The sequence below is a fragment of the Carcharhinus amblyrhynchos genome, chromosome 9 (assembly GCF_965287045.1).
Source record: "Carcharhinus amblyrhynchos chromosome 9, sCarAmb.v2.hapA, whole genome shotgun sequence".
Lineage (NCBI taxonomy): Eukaryota > Metazoa > Chordata > Chondrichthyes > Carcharhiniformes > Carcharhinidae > Carcharhinus > Carcharhinus amblyrhynchos.
The window spans coordinates 86,580,439-86,599,005 of NC_137332.1; the positions used below are offsets into that span (position 1 = coordinate 86,580,439).

The following is an 18,567-nucleotide window of genomic DNA, read 5'->3' on the forward strand; positions in this document are numbered from 1 at the left end:
CTGTAGGCTCTGGGTAGTGCTAGAACCATAGGCCTGGAGACTATAGGCAGGGTACTATGTTCAAGAGAGTGTGTCAGTATAGGTGTGCATATGTATGTTTGTGCACATGTTTGAGAGTTTGTGTGCATGGCTTAAAAATGTCTTTGTTACTTCTTAACTTGACTATCCCAACACACTCCAACAAGCTACTTTCCATCCACTTGAGCAGATCTAAAACTCTGCTGCCTGGATAACTCACCCATCAATCCGATCTACTGATTCACTGACCTACAATGGTGTCTGGCCAAACAATGCCTTGATTTTAAAAATCGCATCTTTGTTTCTAATTCCTCCTGTCTTTGCTTCCTTCTTTCTCTGTAATATCCTCCAGCCCAAAATGTCCCTTAGATATGTGGGTAGGCGATCACGTATTGGTAATGTAATTGAATTCGTAACCCAGAGAACCAGGGTAATGTTCTGGGGAATTCATCATGATAGATAGTAAAATTTAAAGTCAATTTAAAAAATCTGGAATTAAAGGTCTAAGGGCGAATATGAAATTGATTGTTGTCTGGTTCACTAATGTGCTTTAGGTGCAAGCAAGTAGGTGTGTATTTGTGTGTGAGTGAATGTATAAGTGCCTGTGCGTGAGTGAGCGCGCGCAAGTGTGGGTGAGTGAGCGAGCGCAAGTGAGTGAGCGAGCGCAAGTGAGTGAGCGAGCGCAAGTGAGTGAGCATGCGCACGCAAGTGAATGTGCGAGCGAGTGAATTCGCGCAAGTGAGTGTGTGCGCAAGCGAGTAAGGAGCATGCACAAGCGAGTGAGTGAGCGTGCACAACCAAGTGAGTGAGCGCGCACATATGCTTGCGAGTGTGTATGTGATTGAGTGCGTGTGTGCGTGTGTCATTAGGCAACACAGCATGGAAACAAACCCTTCAGACCAACTGGTCCACGCTGACCCAGCTTGTTCCAGTTGCTCGCATTTGGCCCATGTCCCTCTAATCGTTTCCCATCCATCTACTTATCCAAATGCTTTTGAAATGTTGCTATTGAACCTGCCTCGACCACTTTCTTTGGCAGCTCATTTCCGTATATAACTACCCTCTGTGTGAAGACATTGCCCTTCAGGTCCCTCTTAAATCTTTCCCCTCCCACCTTAAACCTATGCCCTCTAGTTTTCAATTCCCCTATTCTGGAAAAAAGACTGCTTGTGTTCATCCTATCTGTGTCCTTTATGATTTTATAGATCTTTGTGCTCGTTCCAGTTTATCAATGTCTTTCTTATTGCAAGGTGACCAAAACTGTGCACAATACTCCAAGTATGGCCTCACCAACGACTTATACAACTCTAACATAATGTCCCAACTCCTATACTCAGTGCCCTGACTAATGAAGGCCAGTGTGCGAAATGCCTTCTTCACCACCCTGCCTACCTGTGATACTACTTTCAATAAACGATGTACTTGTACTCCTAGGTCCTTAAAACCCCCCAGGGCCCTACCATTTACTGTACAAGTCCTACATTGATTTGATTTTCCAAAACGTAACGCCTCACACTTATCTGTACTGAAATCTATTTGCCAAATCTCGGCCCACTTCCCTAACTGATCAATATCCCCTTGTAATTTTTGATAGCCTTCTTCGCTATCATCAATAACTCCCAATTTTGGTATCATCTTCAAGCTCACTAATCATGCCTTGTACATTCACATCCAAATCATTTATAAAATAACGAATAACATGTGTCCCAACACCGACCCCTGAGGCCCACTATTAGTCACAGGCCTTCAGTCCGAGAAACAACCTTCGACCATCATTCTCTGCCTCCTTTTGAATCCAATTAGCTAGCTCTTCCTGGAATCCATGCGACCCAACCTTCCAGGCTAGCCTGCCATGCCGGACCTTGTCAAAGGCCTTGCTAAAGTCCATACAGACAACATCTCTGCCCTACCCCCATCCATCCTCTTGGTTACCTTGTTGAAAAACTTTAAAATGTTTGTCAAACATGATTCCCATGCACAAACGCGTGCTGACTATCCCTAATCAGACCTTGGCTACCCAAATGTTGGTAGATCTTGTCCCGCAGAATCCCCTCCAGTAACTTACCCACCACCGATGTCAGGCTCACTGGCCTGTAATTTCCTGTTTTTCCTTTGCTACCCTTCTTAAGCAATGGAATGGGTCTGTGTGTGTGTGTGTGTGTGTGTGTGTGTGTGTATGTGAGTGTATATGTGTGTGTGTGTTTGTGTGCATATATGTGTGTGTATGTGAGTGTATATGTGTGTGTGTGTGTATGTGAGTGTATGTGTGTGTGTGTGAATGTATATGTGTGTGTGTGTATGTGAATGTATATGTGTGTGTGTGTATGTGAGTGTATATGTGTGTGTGTTTGTGTGTGTGTGTGTATGTGAGTGTATATGTGTGTGTGTGTGTGTGTGTGAGAGAGAGAATAAGTACATATGTAAGTGTGAGATTATGAGCTGCCTTCAAACAGCAGCATCCAGGTGATGCAGGCTGGTGTCTAGGAGGAGGGCACACTCTGTGACCAGTGTCGGCACGGCACGGTGACCCCAGCACTGAAGCCAGGCACTGACGCCAGGGCAAATACCCACCCAACCATGGCAGAAAGTAGCTGACTCCTGAGAATTTGAAGACTTTCTCAATCTGTGGATTGGATCTTACAGAAAGCGCATTGTAGTGTAAAGAGAGGACTGTAGCAGTGTATCTGAGAGACTGTCTCTTTAAAGGAAGCCTATCATTCCTCAGTTAGAGAGGGGCAACCACTGGGTGCTAAGTCAATATGAAGCAAACCTTGCAGGCCACCCTACAAGGGCACTTCCTCCCCAGTCCTAAAGGGGGCGCGATCGTACACACTATTGCGTACATGTCCTTATAGTGAATCCTTCCGCTACAAAGAAAGCACATTTGGTTAGACAACAACAACAATCAAACAGGAGACAGTTTCTATCACCGAGAAGACAACTCAGTGCTAATTCCATGGGTGGAGACATTGTCCTCTTCTGCTTCAGGTGGAACCTGAGGCATCGACTGGCAGCAAATGCCTGACAAATGTGATTAAATAGAAAGACAAACATCTGTCACAGAGGTAACCAAGAGGTTATAGTCTCTCGTCTTTTCCATCAGTGCTTTACCACAGCTCTCTTGACTGCAAGATCTAAAAACATTAACTCCCTGGAGAGCTCTGAAGGTTGACTGTTTCCAGCAATCACAATGTAGAACCCTACAGTGCAGAAAGAGGCCATTTGGCCCATCGAGTCTGCACCAACCACAATCCCACCCAGGCCCTACCCCCATATTCTTACATATTTACCCGCTAATCCCTCTAACCTACGCATCTCAGGACACTAACGGGCAATTTCTTAGCATGGCCAATCAACCTAACCCGCACATCTTTGGACTGTGGGAAGAAACCGGAGCATCCGGAGGAAACCCACGCAGACATGAGGAGAATGTGCAAATTCCACACAGTGACCCGAGCCAGGAATCGAAACCAGGTCCCTGGAGCTGTGAAGCAACATTGCTAACTGCTGTGCTACCGTGCCCAATGTCTGTGAAAATCCTCAGTGAAGTTGTAGGCTTCAATACAGGACATTCAATCCTGCAATGGCTGCTGGGGAAAGAAGCATCCATCAACTTGGGGCTTCCTGTTTACCAAACTGTTTGCGGTCCTCAGTTTTCACAAAGGAGAATATCTGATAAGTTATCTGGATCTCAATGTCTATCACTGGGTAAAATAGTCACTCGCCTCCAGTGCTGAGTGTCTGATGTGTGTCCAACTTGGTCTCAGCTCCTGCACACGGGAGGATCAGGTTCACAATAAGGGCTATGCTGTCCAATTGGGCATGGAATTGGCAGTGATGGGTCAGAGCTGCCGACAGATCACTTTTTAAACTCAAAAAATACACCCTTCAAGTAGCTTCAACACAGTATCCACTTCCACTGTACTGTACCAGACATCCAAGAGGAACATTAGATGGATGGGGGCTAACTCATTTCTTTAGTAATGTAACTGAGAGAAACCAATCTCTGTACAACTATTTCCCTGACAGCGGGCTGAGTGACACCGGTCAGTGCACAGTTATCTCCCCGAGAGAGAAAGACACCAGTCAGTATATCAATATCTCCCTGAAAGAGAGACAGAGACACCAGTCAGCGTACAGATATTCACCAGAGAGGGAGAGAGGGAGAGAGAGAGAGAGACACCAGTCAGTGTACAGATATCCCCCTGAGAGAGAGAGGGAACTGAGTCATACAAGTGTACAGATATCTCCCTGAGACAGAAAGAGACAGCAGTCTGTGTACTGATATCTCACTGAGGGACTGAGACACAAGTCAGTGTACAGTACCTCCCTGAGAGAGAGAGAGAGAGAGAGAGAAAGCGAGAGGGGGTGGGGGAGATGAGAGACACCAGTCAGTGTACAAATCTCTATGAGAGAGAGATGGCACTGAGGGAGAGCATCCAGACATTTCTTTTTGTCCCAAATCAGGATGCTTGATTTCCACTTTGCTGCTAGAATTCAGCCTGAATTACCACCCTCTGGTATGTTGCAGAGGCTAAGTGTTAGGGAATGGGGACTGTAATCAGCTCATCCTCTCACCGTTCCCTGCCTCCCAAGAGCAGCTTGTCTCCTCAGCTCATCATTGTGAAGCACCACATTACATAATATCACAGCAATGAACTTTAGTTGAGGGAATGATTAGCAAACAGTTTGAAGCTGGATCACCTCCATAAAATCCATACAATGCACGAGGCCATTCAGCCTATTGATTCTATGAACACCTACCAGGCAGCCCTGTCATACTCAGCCCACACTCGCACAAACTCATCCAAGTGATGAGGCCCCAGGATGGAAGAATCCCGCGTCAGGTACTCAAAGTTATCCATAATGACAGCTACAAACAGGTTCAGCATCTGAAAGGGAAAGGGAAACCCACTTTCAGAACATGGACACACCTCAGGACCAACACAGCAAATAGAGAGCAAGGAAACACATCCAGGTCTGGTACAATGGTGGAATAGAACATCTGACATGACCTCCACCCTGCTGTGGACCCAGATGGGCGAGGACTCTCAGAGCCTTTGAAAGGTGCCCCAGATTGAGCTGGGCCCAGGCGAGAGGGAAGGAATGAGGAACGCGTTGGATGAGGGCTAAATATTGGTCAGGAGACTGAGGAGATCGCCCCATGCCACGTGAGATTATTTCACACACACCGGAGGGGGTATAAAGTGGCTTTCGTTCAACATGATGTCAATAGGGCAGCACCTTATTGTATAATAATATATATTATATCATAACATACATAATAGTAAATATAATAATATCTTATTATCAGCATCGTGCCTCACAAACCTTATTGGGTTCTTTGAGAAGGTGACCAAAGAGGTGGATGAGGGTAAAGCAGTTGATGTGGTGTATATGGATTTCAGTAAAGCATTTGATAAAGTTCCCCACGGTAGGCTATTGCAGAAAATATGGAGGTATGGGATTGAGGGTGATTTTGCGGTTTGGATCAGGAATTGGTTAGCTGTAAGATGAAAGAGGGTGGTGGTTGATGGAAAATGTTCATCCTGGAGTTCAGTTACTAGTGGTGTACCGCAACAATCTGTTTTGGGGCCACTGCTGTTTGTCATTTTTATAAATGACCTGGATGAGGGCGTAGAAGGATGGGTTAGTAAATTTGCGGATGACACTAAAGTCGGTGGGGTTGTGGACAGTGTGGAAGGATGTTGCAGGTTACAGGGGGACATAGATAAGCTGCAGAGCTGCACTGAGAGGTGGCAAATGGAGTGTAATGCGGAAAAGTGTGAGGTGATTCACTTTGGAAGGACTAACAAGAATACAAAGTACTGGGCTAATCGTAAGATACTTAGTAGAGTGGATGAGCAGAGAGATCTCGGTGTCCATGTGCATAGATCCCAGAAAGTTGGCACCCAGATTGATAGGGTTGTTAAGAAGGCGTACGGTGTGTTAGCTTTTATTGGTAGAGGGATTGAGTTTCGGAGCCATGATGTCATGTTGCAGCTGTATAAAACTCTGGTGTGGCCGCACTTGGGAATACTGTGTACAGTTCTGGTCATCGCATTATAAGAAGGATGTGTAAGCATTGGAAAGGGTGTAGAGGAGATTTACTAGAATGTTGCCAGGTATGGTAGGAAGGTCTTATGAGGAAAGGCTGAGTGACTTGAGGCTGTTTTCATTAGAGAGAAGAAGGTTAAGATGTGACTTAACAAAGGCATACAAGACGATCAGAGGATTCGAAAGGGTGGACAGTGTGAACCTTTTTCCTCGGATAGTGATGGCTAGTACGAGGGGGCATAGCTTTAAATTGAGGGGTGATAGATATAGGACAGATGTCAGAGGTAGGTTCTTTACTCAGAGAGTAGTAAGGGCATGGAATGCCCTTCCTGCAATAGTAGTGGACTTGTCAACAGTAACTGCATTTAAAGGGTTATTGGATAAGCATATGGATGATCTTGGAATAGTGTAGGTTAGATGGGCTTTAGATTCGCTTCACAGGTTGGTGCAACATTGAGGGCCGAAGGGCCTGTACTGCGTTGTAATGTTCTATATTCTATTTCTCGCTCAGCACTACACTGGGAGTATCAGCCTGGATTTTGTGCTAAAGAGATTGGACTTGAACCTCCAGCATTCAGAGCAAAGACGAGAGTGTTCCTGACTGGGGCAGCTAACATGGAGGAAGATGGCACTCTTCACAGCATGGAAAGAGAGGTCCGACTGAGGGTTACAAGTCAGGAATGTTTTGGGAAAGGGATTTGGTTGATTATAGAATGAGTCTAATGATTAAAAACCATTGAATTCTTGTATCAAAAGTTTCACCACAATAACAAAAAATTCAATCTGACTCTCCAAGGTTGCTACTTACAAGAAACGAACAGAGGAATATAAAGGAGACGAAGTAGAAGTAAGCAAAGTCGGTGCCACAGCGTTTCTCCGAGCTGCCCTCACATCTCTTCTCACTCAGGCATGCCAGCATGATCTCTTGCCAGGACTCCCCCGTCGCACTCCTGCGTTAAACACACAGACTCCATCAGTATGGTGAGAAATATTGGGCAATGTAGAAAAAGACTGGCTAATGGGCACCCTGATATCAGAATAATATTAAAGAACCTCCCCCCCCCCCCCCCAAGCACCTGTCCGCTGGCATCAGATCATTGGTGCATCCACCCATCACACCCCTCCCATGTGAAAAAATGGGGTTGAAATTATGGGGTTGCTGATGGGCCCCTGCCACTTTAGGACCTGCCCTCTTTAGTCCCGACCTTCCATAGGCCCTGCCATGATCCTGGCCACCTGGGGATAACACTAGCCTTTGTGGCCCCCAGCACGTTCATTATAACTGGTTTCTGTTTTTGGAAACTGTAATGACTTCAACGAGGTTCATGAGGCTGGCCTCTTGGAGTATGAACTCCCTGATTGAGATCATAAATGCTTACCCAATCAGGGAGCCTCTCCTGTATATAAAACTTGGAGTTTTGGGTTCTACTGGCACTCCGGATTCTGGTTGGGTACCAGAAGCACTTTATGAATGAAATAGAGTTTGTAAATAAAGTGAATCTGATGAAGGGACATGAGCCTCTGAGGAGTTATTTCAGAAACAAGTAGTGATTCTTGCCAGAAAGAGAGCATGCGGTAGACCTGGAAGCAATGGTGTAGAACATTTAACTATGCTAATATAGTAGTCAGGTTCATGCTCTCACTATGCAAGAACCTGATGACATCATTGGCAGGAATGATCTCATTCAGAGATATCCCCAAATCCTCTGGCGAGAGAAAAATGGAATTTGCTTCAGCAGCAAACAGAGCTGGAAAATAGATCCACCGGGTATTGGGGGTGTGCAGGGGGCCACATGTACTGAATGTTGGGGAACTGTTACTCAGACCAGCTCTTTACCTCTGCAGCTTTTGAATGCTGAATGAAAATCTAAGGCTGCTACAATGAAATAAAAAGACTCGCAGTGTATGGTTTTACGTTACCAGTCTCCAAGTGACTCCCACAAATTAATACTAAATAGTCACATATTGCAATGCAGGAAAAACCACTGCTAATTTCTGCAAAGTAATGTCTCACAGACAGGAGATAATGTGCTTTCGAGATGTTGATTAGGGATAAATAACACTGTGGAGAGCTCCCCTGCTCTTCTTCAAGATAGTACAACAGAATCATTTACATCCACCTAAACAAATAATATGGGGCCTCAGTTTAACATCTTATCCAAGAGATGGCACCTTTAACAGTGCAGCATTCCTTTAGTACTGCACTGGAATGGCAGCTTTAATTCTTATGCTCAAATCCTGCACTGGGACATCAACTTGAAATCTTGTGACTCGGAGGCAAGCAAGCTTCCAGCTGAGCCACGGTTGACATAAATATTTGTGTATTAGCGTTTCCAAATATTAAAAACTTTTAATTATTTTTAATACCAGGTGAATGAAATACCAAATTAATAATGGGTGATTTGCTGCTATCAGATAAGAGTGATAGAGGAACATCTAGTGAAGGATCATCCCATCGCAGAGTCGAAGCTACAGGCAAACCTTTTAGAGCAACGTAACCCTCAGATTTGGAGAATCTAACAGGCGCTGCTTGGCCATGTGTGACCACAGGACATTGGGTGTGACTCACCTGAACAGCAGCGTCAAGGCATTGAAGAAGGTGTGAAAGTTGTTGTGTCGGTTGATAGGGGTACTATCGTCCAAGCCAATGTTTCCAAAGAGCTGTGAGAATCCGCAAGAGATTGCCATCATTTGGTTAGTCAGCGCTCAGAATACTGGCTCAATGTATTCACTTTATTTTGCTCAGTGGAAACTCGAAAACCCACCTGCATCCCAATGATGGCGTATATGAAGAATAACATCGCGATCAAGAGGCAGACGTAGGGAAGAGCCTGGGGAGCAGAACATTTGCTGATCACAAATGCCATAAAACATTCATCAGAAGATAAAATAAACTGAGGAAAGCCCAAACCTTTGTTCATTAATGACTTCTTACCCCGTGCATTAATATTTCAGGCAAATTGTTGTTTGTTTCTACACACCTCTGCTATTGCTGCAAAACAGATCTGCTGTCTTGAACTCGTCAGGATAACTTGCAAGTGGACTCTGATTGGTGGAGGCGTTGCCATGGAGAATGCAGCGTAGGACAATTAGCTGCCCAGCTTTGTTCAATTCAAAACAATTTGACTCCAATTGGTCAGAGGAATGAACCAGGCAGTTCACTAAACTTTGCTTAGTTGAAAAAGGGGCAAAAAGGGGCAATGAAAAAGAGGCAATGTGTGAACATCCTCTTTCCATTTGCAAAGGGCAGGGTTCTGTGTGGCTCCTAACTTGTGAGGTGAGTCTCTCTGTGAGCCCAATTGATAATCTTAAATTAGTTTTCAGTGTAATGTTTGGGATTGTTTAATAAATGTTGTTGAATTGCTGTGGGGGTGATTTTCCAGACTCTCTGCACCTGATACTGATCGGCCCAAACCCGGAAAATAGCATGCGGGGCCAAAAAATTGGGTTCCGGACCCAGGGCCAAATGGTTTGCAATCATCTCAGTCACTTCTACTCGTGCAAACTGGATCATTCTCAGAAAGAGCGCACGACTGATTAGCATATTTAAGGTAGTATTTAAATATGCTTAGCCCATTCAGCCCTGGATTCTCCCAGCTCCCGGGACCTTCTGAACTTTGGGCCCGGCGAGAATCATGACTGTTCTCCAACAGCAGAGACCAGGAGTGGTGGCCACACTGGGAGGCTTGGAGGCTATTGAAGCCCCTGGACGGTCAAAGACATGGAGGGGCAATGCTTGGCTGGGCAGAGCCCACCTGGCACTCTGGCAGGGCAAGTTGGGCACTGCCAGTGTATCAGGGAGACAGCCAAAGGGGTGGGACCTGACCAGGGTTATGGGGGGTAATGTATGGGGGGGAGGCAGTGAATGGGGGTTGGGGGGGCAGTGAACGGGGGGGGGGGGGCTGTAGAGGGGCGGGGCCCTGCAGGGCCAGGGTCGTGAAAGGGTGGGGTGGGATCACAGAGGGGTCGTGGTGTGGTGGGGCAATAGAGAGGCGGGACTGCGGAAGGGCAGGGCCGTGGAGTGGGGGGGTCGTGGTGGAGGGGTTGTGGACAGGTATTGCGGAGGGGGTCATGGAGCGCGGGGAAATCATGAAGGGGTGGGATATAAAGAGGGGGCATGTCAGAGCTCATGAAGGAAGATCCTTTGGGAGGGTCCCAATGCCCTGGTGCCAGCGATCTGTATTGGGGTTGGGGTGGGGAAACATGCTGCCGATGGGAGGAGGTGAGGGTATTGAAGTTTTTGGGAGGAGTGATGGGTGGTCTCCCAGTGCACAGTAAGATTGGATCGCCCTTCCAAAAGAGTTCCCGACTGCTTTGCAGCTGGGCTTACCCACATATTTAGGCTCCGCCGCTCCCAGAACTGGAGTAAAATTCCCAATAAATAACTTGGTGTGGGTTCGCTCCAGTTTTAGTGAAGTTACGACACTTAGTCATTTTTGGGAAAATCACGGTGTATGTTTTGAATTTGCAAACACAGCCTGGTTGGTACAGTCAATACTTGCCTGTTATAAGTAGCTGAAGGACGTGGTGTTTGATACCATCCATCAGTCATGCAAGCTTGATGCTGTAATAGGTGCATCAAAGCCATCCTGATCAGATCGTCACTTGCTGTATATCTTGTAAAACTCACGCACTCGCTCCAAAACGGGAAAACCCTGCCCACGGTCAGCGGACGTTTGCGTGGTCCACCCCGCTGCCCACTACAATTCCCATGGTGGGCAGAACAGAAAAATTCACCTCATAGAGTCCAACATTAAATGGGATTCTGTTAAACAATCCTGAAAATTACAGTGAAGCCAATTTAAGATTATCAGTTGGGTTCAATGTGATTCACTTACACATGCAAAGACACATATATTCACAACCACAGGGCTCTGCCCTTTGCAGACAGGAGGCGGATGTCTACACTATGCCTTTTTCATCCAGTCTAAAGTTTAGGGAACAGCCATTCCGTGGTTCATTCCTGAAGGCAATGCCGTGAACAATCAGAGTCAAATTGGTTTGAATTTGAACAAAACCGGGCAACTAACTGTTCCCTGCTGCATTCTCCATGGCAACACCTCCACCAATCAGAGTCCACTAGCCCACCAATCAGCACTGTCTTCCCCTGCAGTATAAACTATGATCCCCCTGTTACCACTTGGGAATTTCTTGCGAGCTATCCTGGTCAATGCAAAACACAGTAAGAAGTCTCACAACACCAGGTTAAAGTCCCACCAGTTTATTTGTAGCAAAATCCACTTACTTTTGGAGCGCTGGTCCTTTGTCAGGTGAGTGGGAGTTCTGTTCACAAACAGAGCATATGAAGGCACAAACTCAATTTACAGAATACTGATTAGAATGCAAGTCTTTGCAGCTAATCAAGTCTTAAAGGTACAGACAATGTGAGTGGAGAGAGCTTTAAGCACAGGTTAAAGAGATGTGTATTGTTTCCAGATAGGGCAGTTAGTGAGATTTTGCAAGCCCAGGTAAGTTGTGGGGGTTACAGATAGTGTGACATGAACCCAAGATCCCGGTTGAGGCCGTCCTCATGTGTGCGGAACTTGGCTATCAGTCTCTGCTCAGTCACTCTGCGCTGTCGTGTGTCGTGAAGGCCGCCTTGGAGAACAGATACCCGAAGATCAGAGGCCGAATGCTCGTGACTGCTGACGTGTTCGCCAACAGGAAGGGAACAGTCTTGCCTGGTGATCGTCGAGTGGTGTTCATTCATCCGTTGTCGTAGCGTCTGCATGGTCTCCCCAATGTACCATGCCTTGGGACATCCTTTCCTGCAGCGTATCAGGTAGACAACGTTGGCTGAGTTGCAAGAGTATGTACTGTGTACCTGGTGGATGGTATTCTCACATGTGATGATGGTATCCGTGTTGATGATCCAGCACATCTTGCAGAGGTTGCTGTGGCAGGGTTGTGTGGTGCTGTGGTCACTGTTCTCCTGAAGGCTGGGTAGTTTGCTGTGGACAATGGTCTGTTTGAGGTTGTGCGGTTGTTTGAAGGCAAGAAGTGGGGGTATGGGGATGGCCTTGGTGAGATGTTCGTCTTCATCAATGACATGTTGGAGGCTCTGGAGAAGATGTCGTAGCTTCTTTGCTCTGGGGAAGTACTGGACAACGAAGGTGCTCTGTCCACTGTGTCCCGTGTTTGTGATGCTACGACAACTGATGAATGAACATCGCTCGACAATCACTAGGCAAGACTGTTCCCTTCCTGTTGGCAAACACTTCAGCAGTCACAGGCATTCGGCCTCTGATCTTTGGGTAAACGTTCTCTAAGGCGGCCTTCACGACACACGACAGCGCAGAGTCGCTGAGCAGAGACTGATAGCCAAGTTCCGCATGCATGAGGACGGCCTCAACCGGGATCTTGGGTTCATGTCACACTATCTGTAACCCCCATGACTTGCCTGAACTTGCAACATCTCACTTACTGTCCTGTCTGGAGACAATACACATCTCTTTAATCTATGCTAATGCTATCTCCACTCACATTGTCTGCACCTTTAAGATTTGAATAGCAGGTTAGCTGTAAAGACTCGCATTCTAATCAGTATTCTGTAAACTGTGTGTGCCTTTTATATGCTCTGTTTGAGACCAGAACTCTCCACTCACCTGACGAAGGGGCAAACCCCGAAAGCTTGTGGGTTTACTTTCAAATAAACTGGTTGGACTTTAACCTGGTGTTGTGAGGCTTCTTACTGTGTTTACCCCAGTCCAGTGCCAGCATTTCCACTTCTGGGAGTAGACCAGGCTTCCAAGACATGTTGAATTAAGACTGAGCCAAGAACTGGATGTGTAGAATGGGCTTTTCTCCTGTATCGATCTCAGGACCTTATCGCTGAATCCTTATGTCTTCTCATTGAGTGCAAATGTTTGGATCTTTCTTGTACCTTAAAGGACTGCACAAAGGTCCAGAGGAGAATTCGAATGGTGTAGCCTTGACGCAGGAGCTTGATTAGCCTGGCCGCACGGAACAGCTTCAGGAAGTTCAGATTCACAAATTTTAACTGCAGAGAGATTCGAATGTTAGATCCCCATCTGTGTCACCGTAAAAATTACCGTTTATCATCAATTTGCTCCTTCATTGTATATTGAGGGACATTTTTATCTGGTTACTCCCTGCAATACCTTCTCACATTCTGGCAGTGCCACTAACAGCACACAAGACACTCCTCAGAATCACTTGAAACAGCATCCATCAGTGCCCTGATACATTATTATCAATGCTCCAGTACCACGGAAATATCCCAATACCATCAGTGCCACTGTTCCCTGTATCCCAACAACCTCCCTCAACCCTGTTAGACAAACTTGTACGTCTGAATATTTCCTCTAAGTGACTCTTTATTCCATCAGTTCTCACATTAGCCCCAAAGTCTCCCATTACCATATCAGTTTCTTTCTGTTGCACCCATTCGCGCCCTCACTCCAATCCTGCCTTTTCGGACAATCCCACAGTCAAATCCTGTCTTCTCCCTCATTCCCAATTGTGCTCTAAGTCTCACTCACAACTTAGATTCAGAGATTATGTTCCCAATGTTGGGGGAGTCTCGAACTGGGGGTCACAGTTTGAGGGTAAGGGGTAAATTGTTTAGGACTGAGGTGAGGAGAAATTACTTCATCCAGAGAGTGGTGAATGTGTGGAATTCACTACCACAAAACGTTGCCTGATTTCAAGAAGAAATTAGGTATAGCTCAAGGGACGAAAGGACTCTAGGGCAGCATGGTGGCATAGTGGTTAGCACTGCTGCCTCACAGTGCCAAGGACCTTGTTGGCCTCGGGTAAGTGTGTGTGTGGAGTTTGCACTTTCTCCTGGTGTCTGCGTGGGTTTCCTCCAGGTGCTCCGGTTTCCTTCCACAGTCCAAAAAATATGTTGATTGCCAATACTAAATTGTCCCTCAGTGTTAGGGGGATTAGCAGGGTAAATACTTGGAGTTATGGGGATAGGGCCTGAGTGGGATTGTTGTCGGTGTGGGCTCGATGGGCCAAATGGCCTCTTTCTGCACTGTAGGAATTCTATGATTCTAAAGAGATGTGATTCGGTGGTGTGGGGGGGGGGGGGGGGGGTGGTGGTGGAAGTAAGAATTTTGAATTTGATGATCAGCCATGACCTAAATGAATGGCACAGCAAGCTCAAAGGGCCGAATGGCCTACCCCTGCTTCTATTTTCCATGTTTCTAGAAACTCTGCCCTCTCTGTCCCAAAAATTTCCCCTCTCTTTCTCAACCCTGTCCTCTCTCTCCCCCAATCCTGTCAATCCTCTCTCTCACACATTTCCTTACTCAAATCCTGTCCTCTCACTTCATTTCTCTCTCTCTTTCATAATCCTATCCTCTCTTTCTCTCTTTCACACTCCCTTACTCAAATTGTGCCTCCTCTCTCTCTTTCCCAATCTTGCACTCTTTCACTCTCAATTATGCCCTCTCGTGCTCTCTCCCTATCATCACACACACATGCACACATATACACTCTCCCAATAGTGCTCACACACACTCCCACCCATAGAGTAGTGCTCTCTCCCTCAAACACACCCACCCACTCCCTATGACACACACACACATTCACTCTGTGGTACTATTTTTCTTTCTCGCTCTCACGCACACTCCCAATAGTGCTCTATCTCTATCTCTCTCTCTCACACACATACTCCCAACAGTGCACACACACACACACACACACACACACACACACACACACACACACACACACACACACACACACACACACACACACACACACACACACACACACACACACACAGTAGAGTGTGTGTGTGCGCATATGCATGCACGCCCAGCAGTGCTCCCTATCACACACAAACTCCCAGCAATGCCCAGTATCACATGCACACACACACATACACACCCAGCAGTGCTCTCTATCACACACACCCAGCAGTGCTCTCTGTTATACACACACACACCCAGCAGTGCTCTCTGTTATACACACACACACCCAGCAGTGCTCTCTGTTATACACACACACACACACTCCCAGCAGTGCTCTCTGTTATACACACACACACCCAGCAGTGCTCTCTGTTATACACACACACACACACTCCCAGCAGTGCTCTCTATTACACACACACTCCCAGCAGGGCTCTCTATTACACACACACACACTCCCAGCAGGGCTCTCTATTACACACACACACACTCCCAGCAGGGCTCTCTATTACACACACACACACTCCCAGCAGGGCTCTCTATTACACACACACACACTCCCAGCAGGGCTCTCTCTCACACACACATGCATACGTATTAGGTTGAATTTCCATACGTTGCACTCGTTAACGATGATCTCACTGATGCTTCCCACCACCGTCACAAAGTCAAATACGTTCCAAGAGTCGCGGAAATAATTCTGGGAGGAGGAAATAAGTATGAATTGTCAGAGTAGCAAATTGAAAAGCATCTACTGACACTCTCCTTAGCAAACAGAATGAAAATTTCCACCTCATATCAGCTTATTAGACACCTTGGTCAGGGTTTGAGCAGGAGATGATTGGGATGGTCCAAACACATGGTTCAGATGATCGGACATCACTGAACTCATAGCGCTTCCCAAAATCACAATACCCATCTCCTTCACATTTTTTAGTATATTTCTTCATCTTTATGCATAGATAAATTGCACTTTTCCAGATGTTGTATCAAACACTCCCAGGACAGGTACAGCACGGGGTCAAATACAGAGTAAAGCCCCCTCTACACTGTCCCCATCAAACACTCCCAGGGCAGGTACAGCACGGAGTTAAATACAGAGTAAAGCCCCCTCTACACTGTCCCCATCAAACACTCCCAGGGCAGGTACAGCATGGAGTTAAATACAGAGTAAAGCCCCCTCTACACTGTCCCCATCAAGCACTCCCAGGGCAGGTACAGCACGGAGTTAAATACAGAGTAAAGCCCCCTCTACACTGTCCCCATCAAACACTCCCAGGGCAGGTACAGAATGGGGTTAGATAGAGAGTAAAGCTCCCTCCACACTGTCCCCATCAAACACTCCCAGGGCAGGTACAGCACAGAGTTAGATACAGAGCAAAGCTCCCTCTATACTGTCCCCATCAAACACTGTAAAAAGTCTGACAACACCAGGTTTTAGTCCAACCTATTTATTTGATAATATACTCGCAAGCTTTCGGGTTAGCCCCTTCGTCAGGTGAATGGAGAGTTCTGGCCTCAGACAGAGCATATAAAGCACAGACAGTTTAGAGATTACTGATTAGAATGCGAATCCTTACACCTAACCTGCTGTTCAAGACCTGAAGTGGCTGATAATGTGAGTGGAAGGAGCACTGATCACAGTTTAAAGAGATGTGTATTGTCTCCAGACAGTACAGTAAGTGAGGTTTTGCAAACCCAGGCAAGTCACGGGGGTTACAGATAGTGCGACATGAACCCAAGATCCCTGTTGAGACCGTCCTCATGTATGCGGAACTTGGCTATCAGTCTCTGTTCAGCGACTCTGCGCTGTCGTGTGTCGTGAAGGCCGCCTTGGAACAGCCATGGGGACCAAATTTGCACCTCAATATGCCAACATCTTCATGCACAGGTTCGAACAAGACTTCTTCACTGCACAGAATCTTCAACCGATGCTGTACACTAGATACATTGATGACATTTTCTTCCTTTGGCCTCATGGTGAACAATCACTGAAACAACTATATGATGATATCAACAAATTCCACCCCACCATCAGACTCACCATGGACTATTCCCCAGAATCAGTTGCATTCTTGGACACACGCATCTCCATTAAGGACGGTCACCTCAGCACCTCACTGTACCGCAAGCCCACAGACAATCTCACAATGCTCCACTTCTCCAGTTTCCACCCTAAACATGTTAAAGAAGCCATTCCCTATGGACAAGCCCTCCGTATACACAGGATTTGCTCAGATGAGGAGGATCGTGACAGACACCTCCAGACCCTGAAAGATGCCCTCATAAGAACAGGATATGGTGCTCGACTCATAGATCGGCAGTTCCGATGTGCCACAGCGAAAAACCGCACCGATCTCCTCAGAAGGCAAACACAGGACACAGTGGACAGAGTACCCTTCGTCGTCCAGTACTTCCCCGGAGCGGAGAAGCTACGACATCTTCTCCGGAGTCTTCAACATATCATTGATGAAGACGAACATCTCACCAGGGCTATCCCCACACCCCCACTTCTTGCTTTCAGACAACCACACAACCTCAAACAGACCATTGTTCGCAGCAAACTACCCAGCCTTCAGGAGAACAGTGACCACAATACCACACAACCCTGCCACAGCAACCTCTGCAAGACATGCCGGATCATCGACATGGATACCATCATCACACGTGAGAATACCGTCCACCAGGTACATGGTAAATACTCTTGCAACTCGGCCAACATTGTCTACCTGATACGTTGCAAGAAAGGATGTCCCGAAGCATGGTACATTGGGGAGACCAAGCAGACGCTACGACAACGGATGAATGAACATCGCTCGACAGTCACCAGGCAAGACTGTTCCCTTCCTGTTGGCGAACACTTCAGTGGTCACGGGCATTCAGCCTCTGACCTTCGGGTAAGCATTCTCCAAGGCGGCCTTCACGACACACGACAGCGCAGAGTCGCTGAACAGAGACTGATAGCCAAGTTCCGCACACATGAGGACGGTCTCAACAGGGATCTTGGGTTCATGTCGCACTATCTGTAACCCCCGTGACTTGCCTGGGTTTGCAAAACCTCACTTACTGTACTGTCTGGAGACAATACACATCTCTTTAAACTGTGATCAGTGCTCCTTCCACTCACATTATCAGCCACTTCAGGTCTTGAACAGCAGGTTAGGTGTAAGGATTCGCATTCTAATCAGTAATCTCTAAACTGTCTGTGCTTTATATGCTCTGTCTGAGGCCAGAACTCTCCATTCACCTGACGAAGGGGCTAACCCGAAAGCTTGCGAGTATATTATCAAATAAATAGGTTGGACTAAAACCTGGTGTTGTCAGACTTTTTACTGTGTTTACGCCAGTCCAACGCCGGCATACCCACATCATGCCCATCAAACACTCCCAGGGCAGGTACAGCACGGGGTTAGATAGAGAGTAAAGCTCCCTCCACACTGTCCCCATCAAACACTCCCAGGGCAGGTACAGCACAGGGTTAGATACAGAGTAAAGCTCCCCTCAATCCCCTGACTGAGTTTTTAGTTTTGCCCATTGCTGAACACGGCTGCGAGATTTCACTTAATCTCCCTGCTTGTTGCAAACTAAGTTGCTGAGAGATCAAGAGAAGTGATTCATGATTCCACCCATTCTGATTTGTAAAGTGTAAATTGCAACATTTCCCCAAGGCATTCTTTTTGTCTCTTTGCTCACCAGAAATCCAAAGGCAATGATTTTGAGGATGCATTCGAGGGTGAAGCTGATGGTAAAGGCGATGTTCATGAACTTCAGGACACTCACAAAGCCTGGTGGGGGAGAATGATGCTGCAATAAAACACACACACAGCCT

At 46.7% G+C, this 18,567-nt stretch overlaps 1 protein-coding gene across 1 annotated transcript in view; it reads right to left on the reverse strand.

Annotated features, from left to right (window-relative positions):
• Window positions 1-18,567, reverse strand: part of cacna1ea (calcium channel, voltage-dependent, R type, alpha 1E subunit a) — a 516,576-nt gene that overhangs the window by 29,250 nt on the left and 468,759 nt on the right. The window contains exons 31-37 of the mRNA XM_080196651.1: window positions 18,432-18,542; window positions 15,355-15,438; window positions 12,959-13,075; window positions 8,841-8,906; window positions 8,645-8,736; window positions 6,884-7,025; window positions 4,783-4,910 (exon numbers count right to left, since the gene is read on the reverse strand). Of these exons, the coding sequence (XP_080052777.1) occupies window positions 4,783-4,910; window positions 6,884-7,025; window positions 8,645-8,736; window positions 8,841-8,906; window positions 12,959-13,075; window positions 15,355-15,438; window positions 18,432-18,542 (740 nt within the window). The remainder of the gene's footprint in view (window positions 1-4,782; window positions 4,911-6,883; window positions 7,026-8,644; window positions 8,737-8,840; window positions 8,907-12,958; window positions 13,076-15,354; window positions 15,439-18,431; window positions 18,543-18,567) is intronic.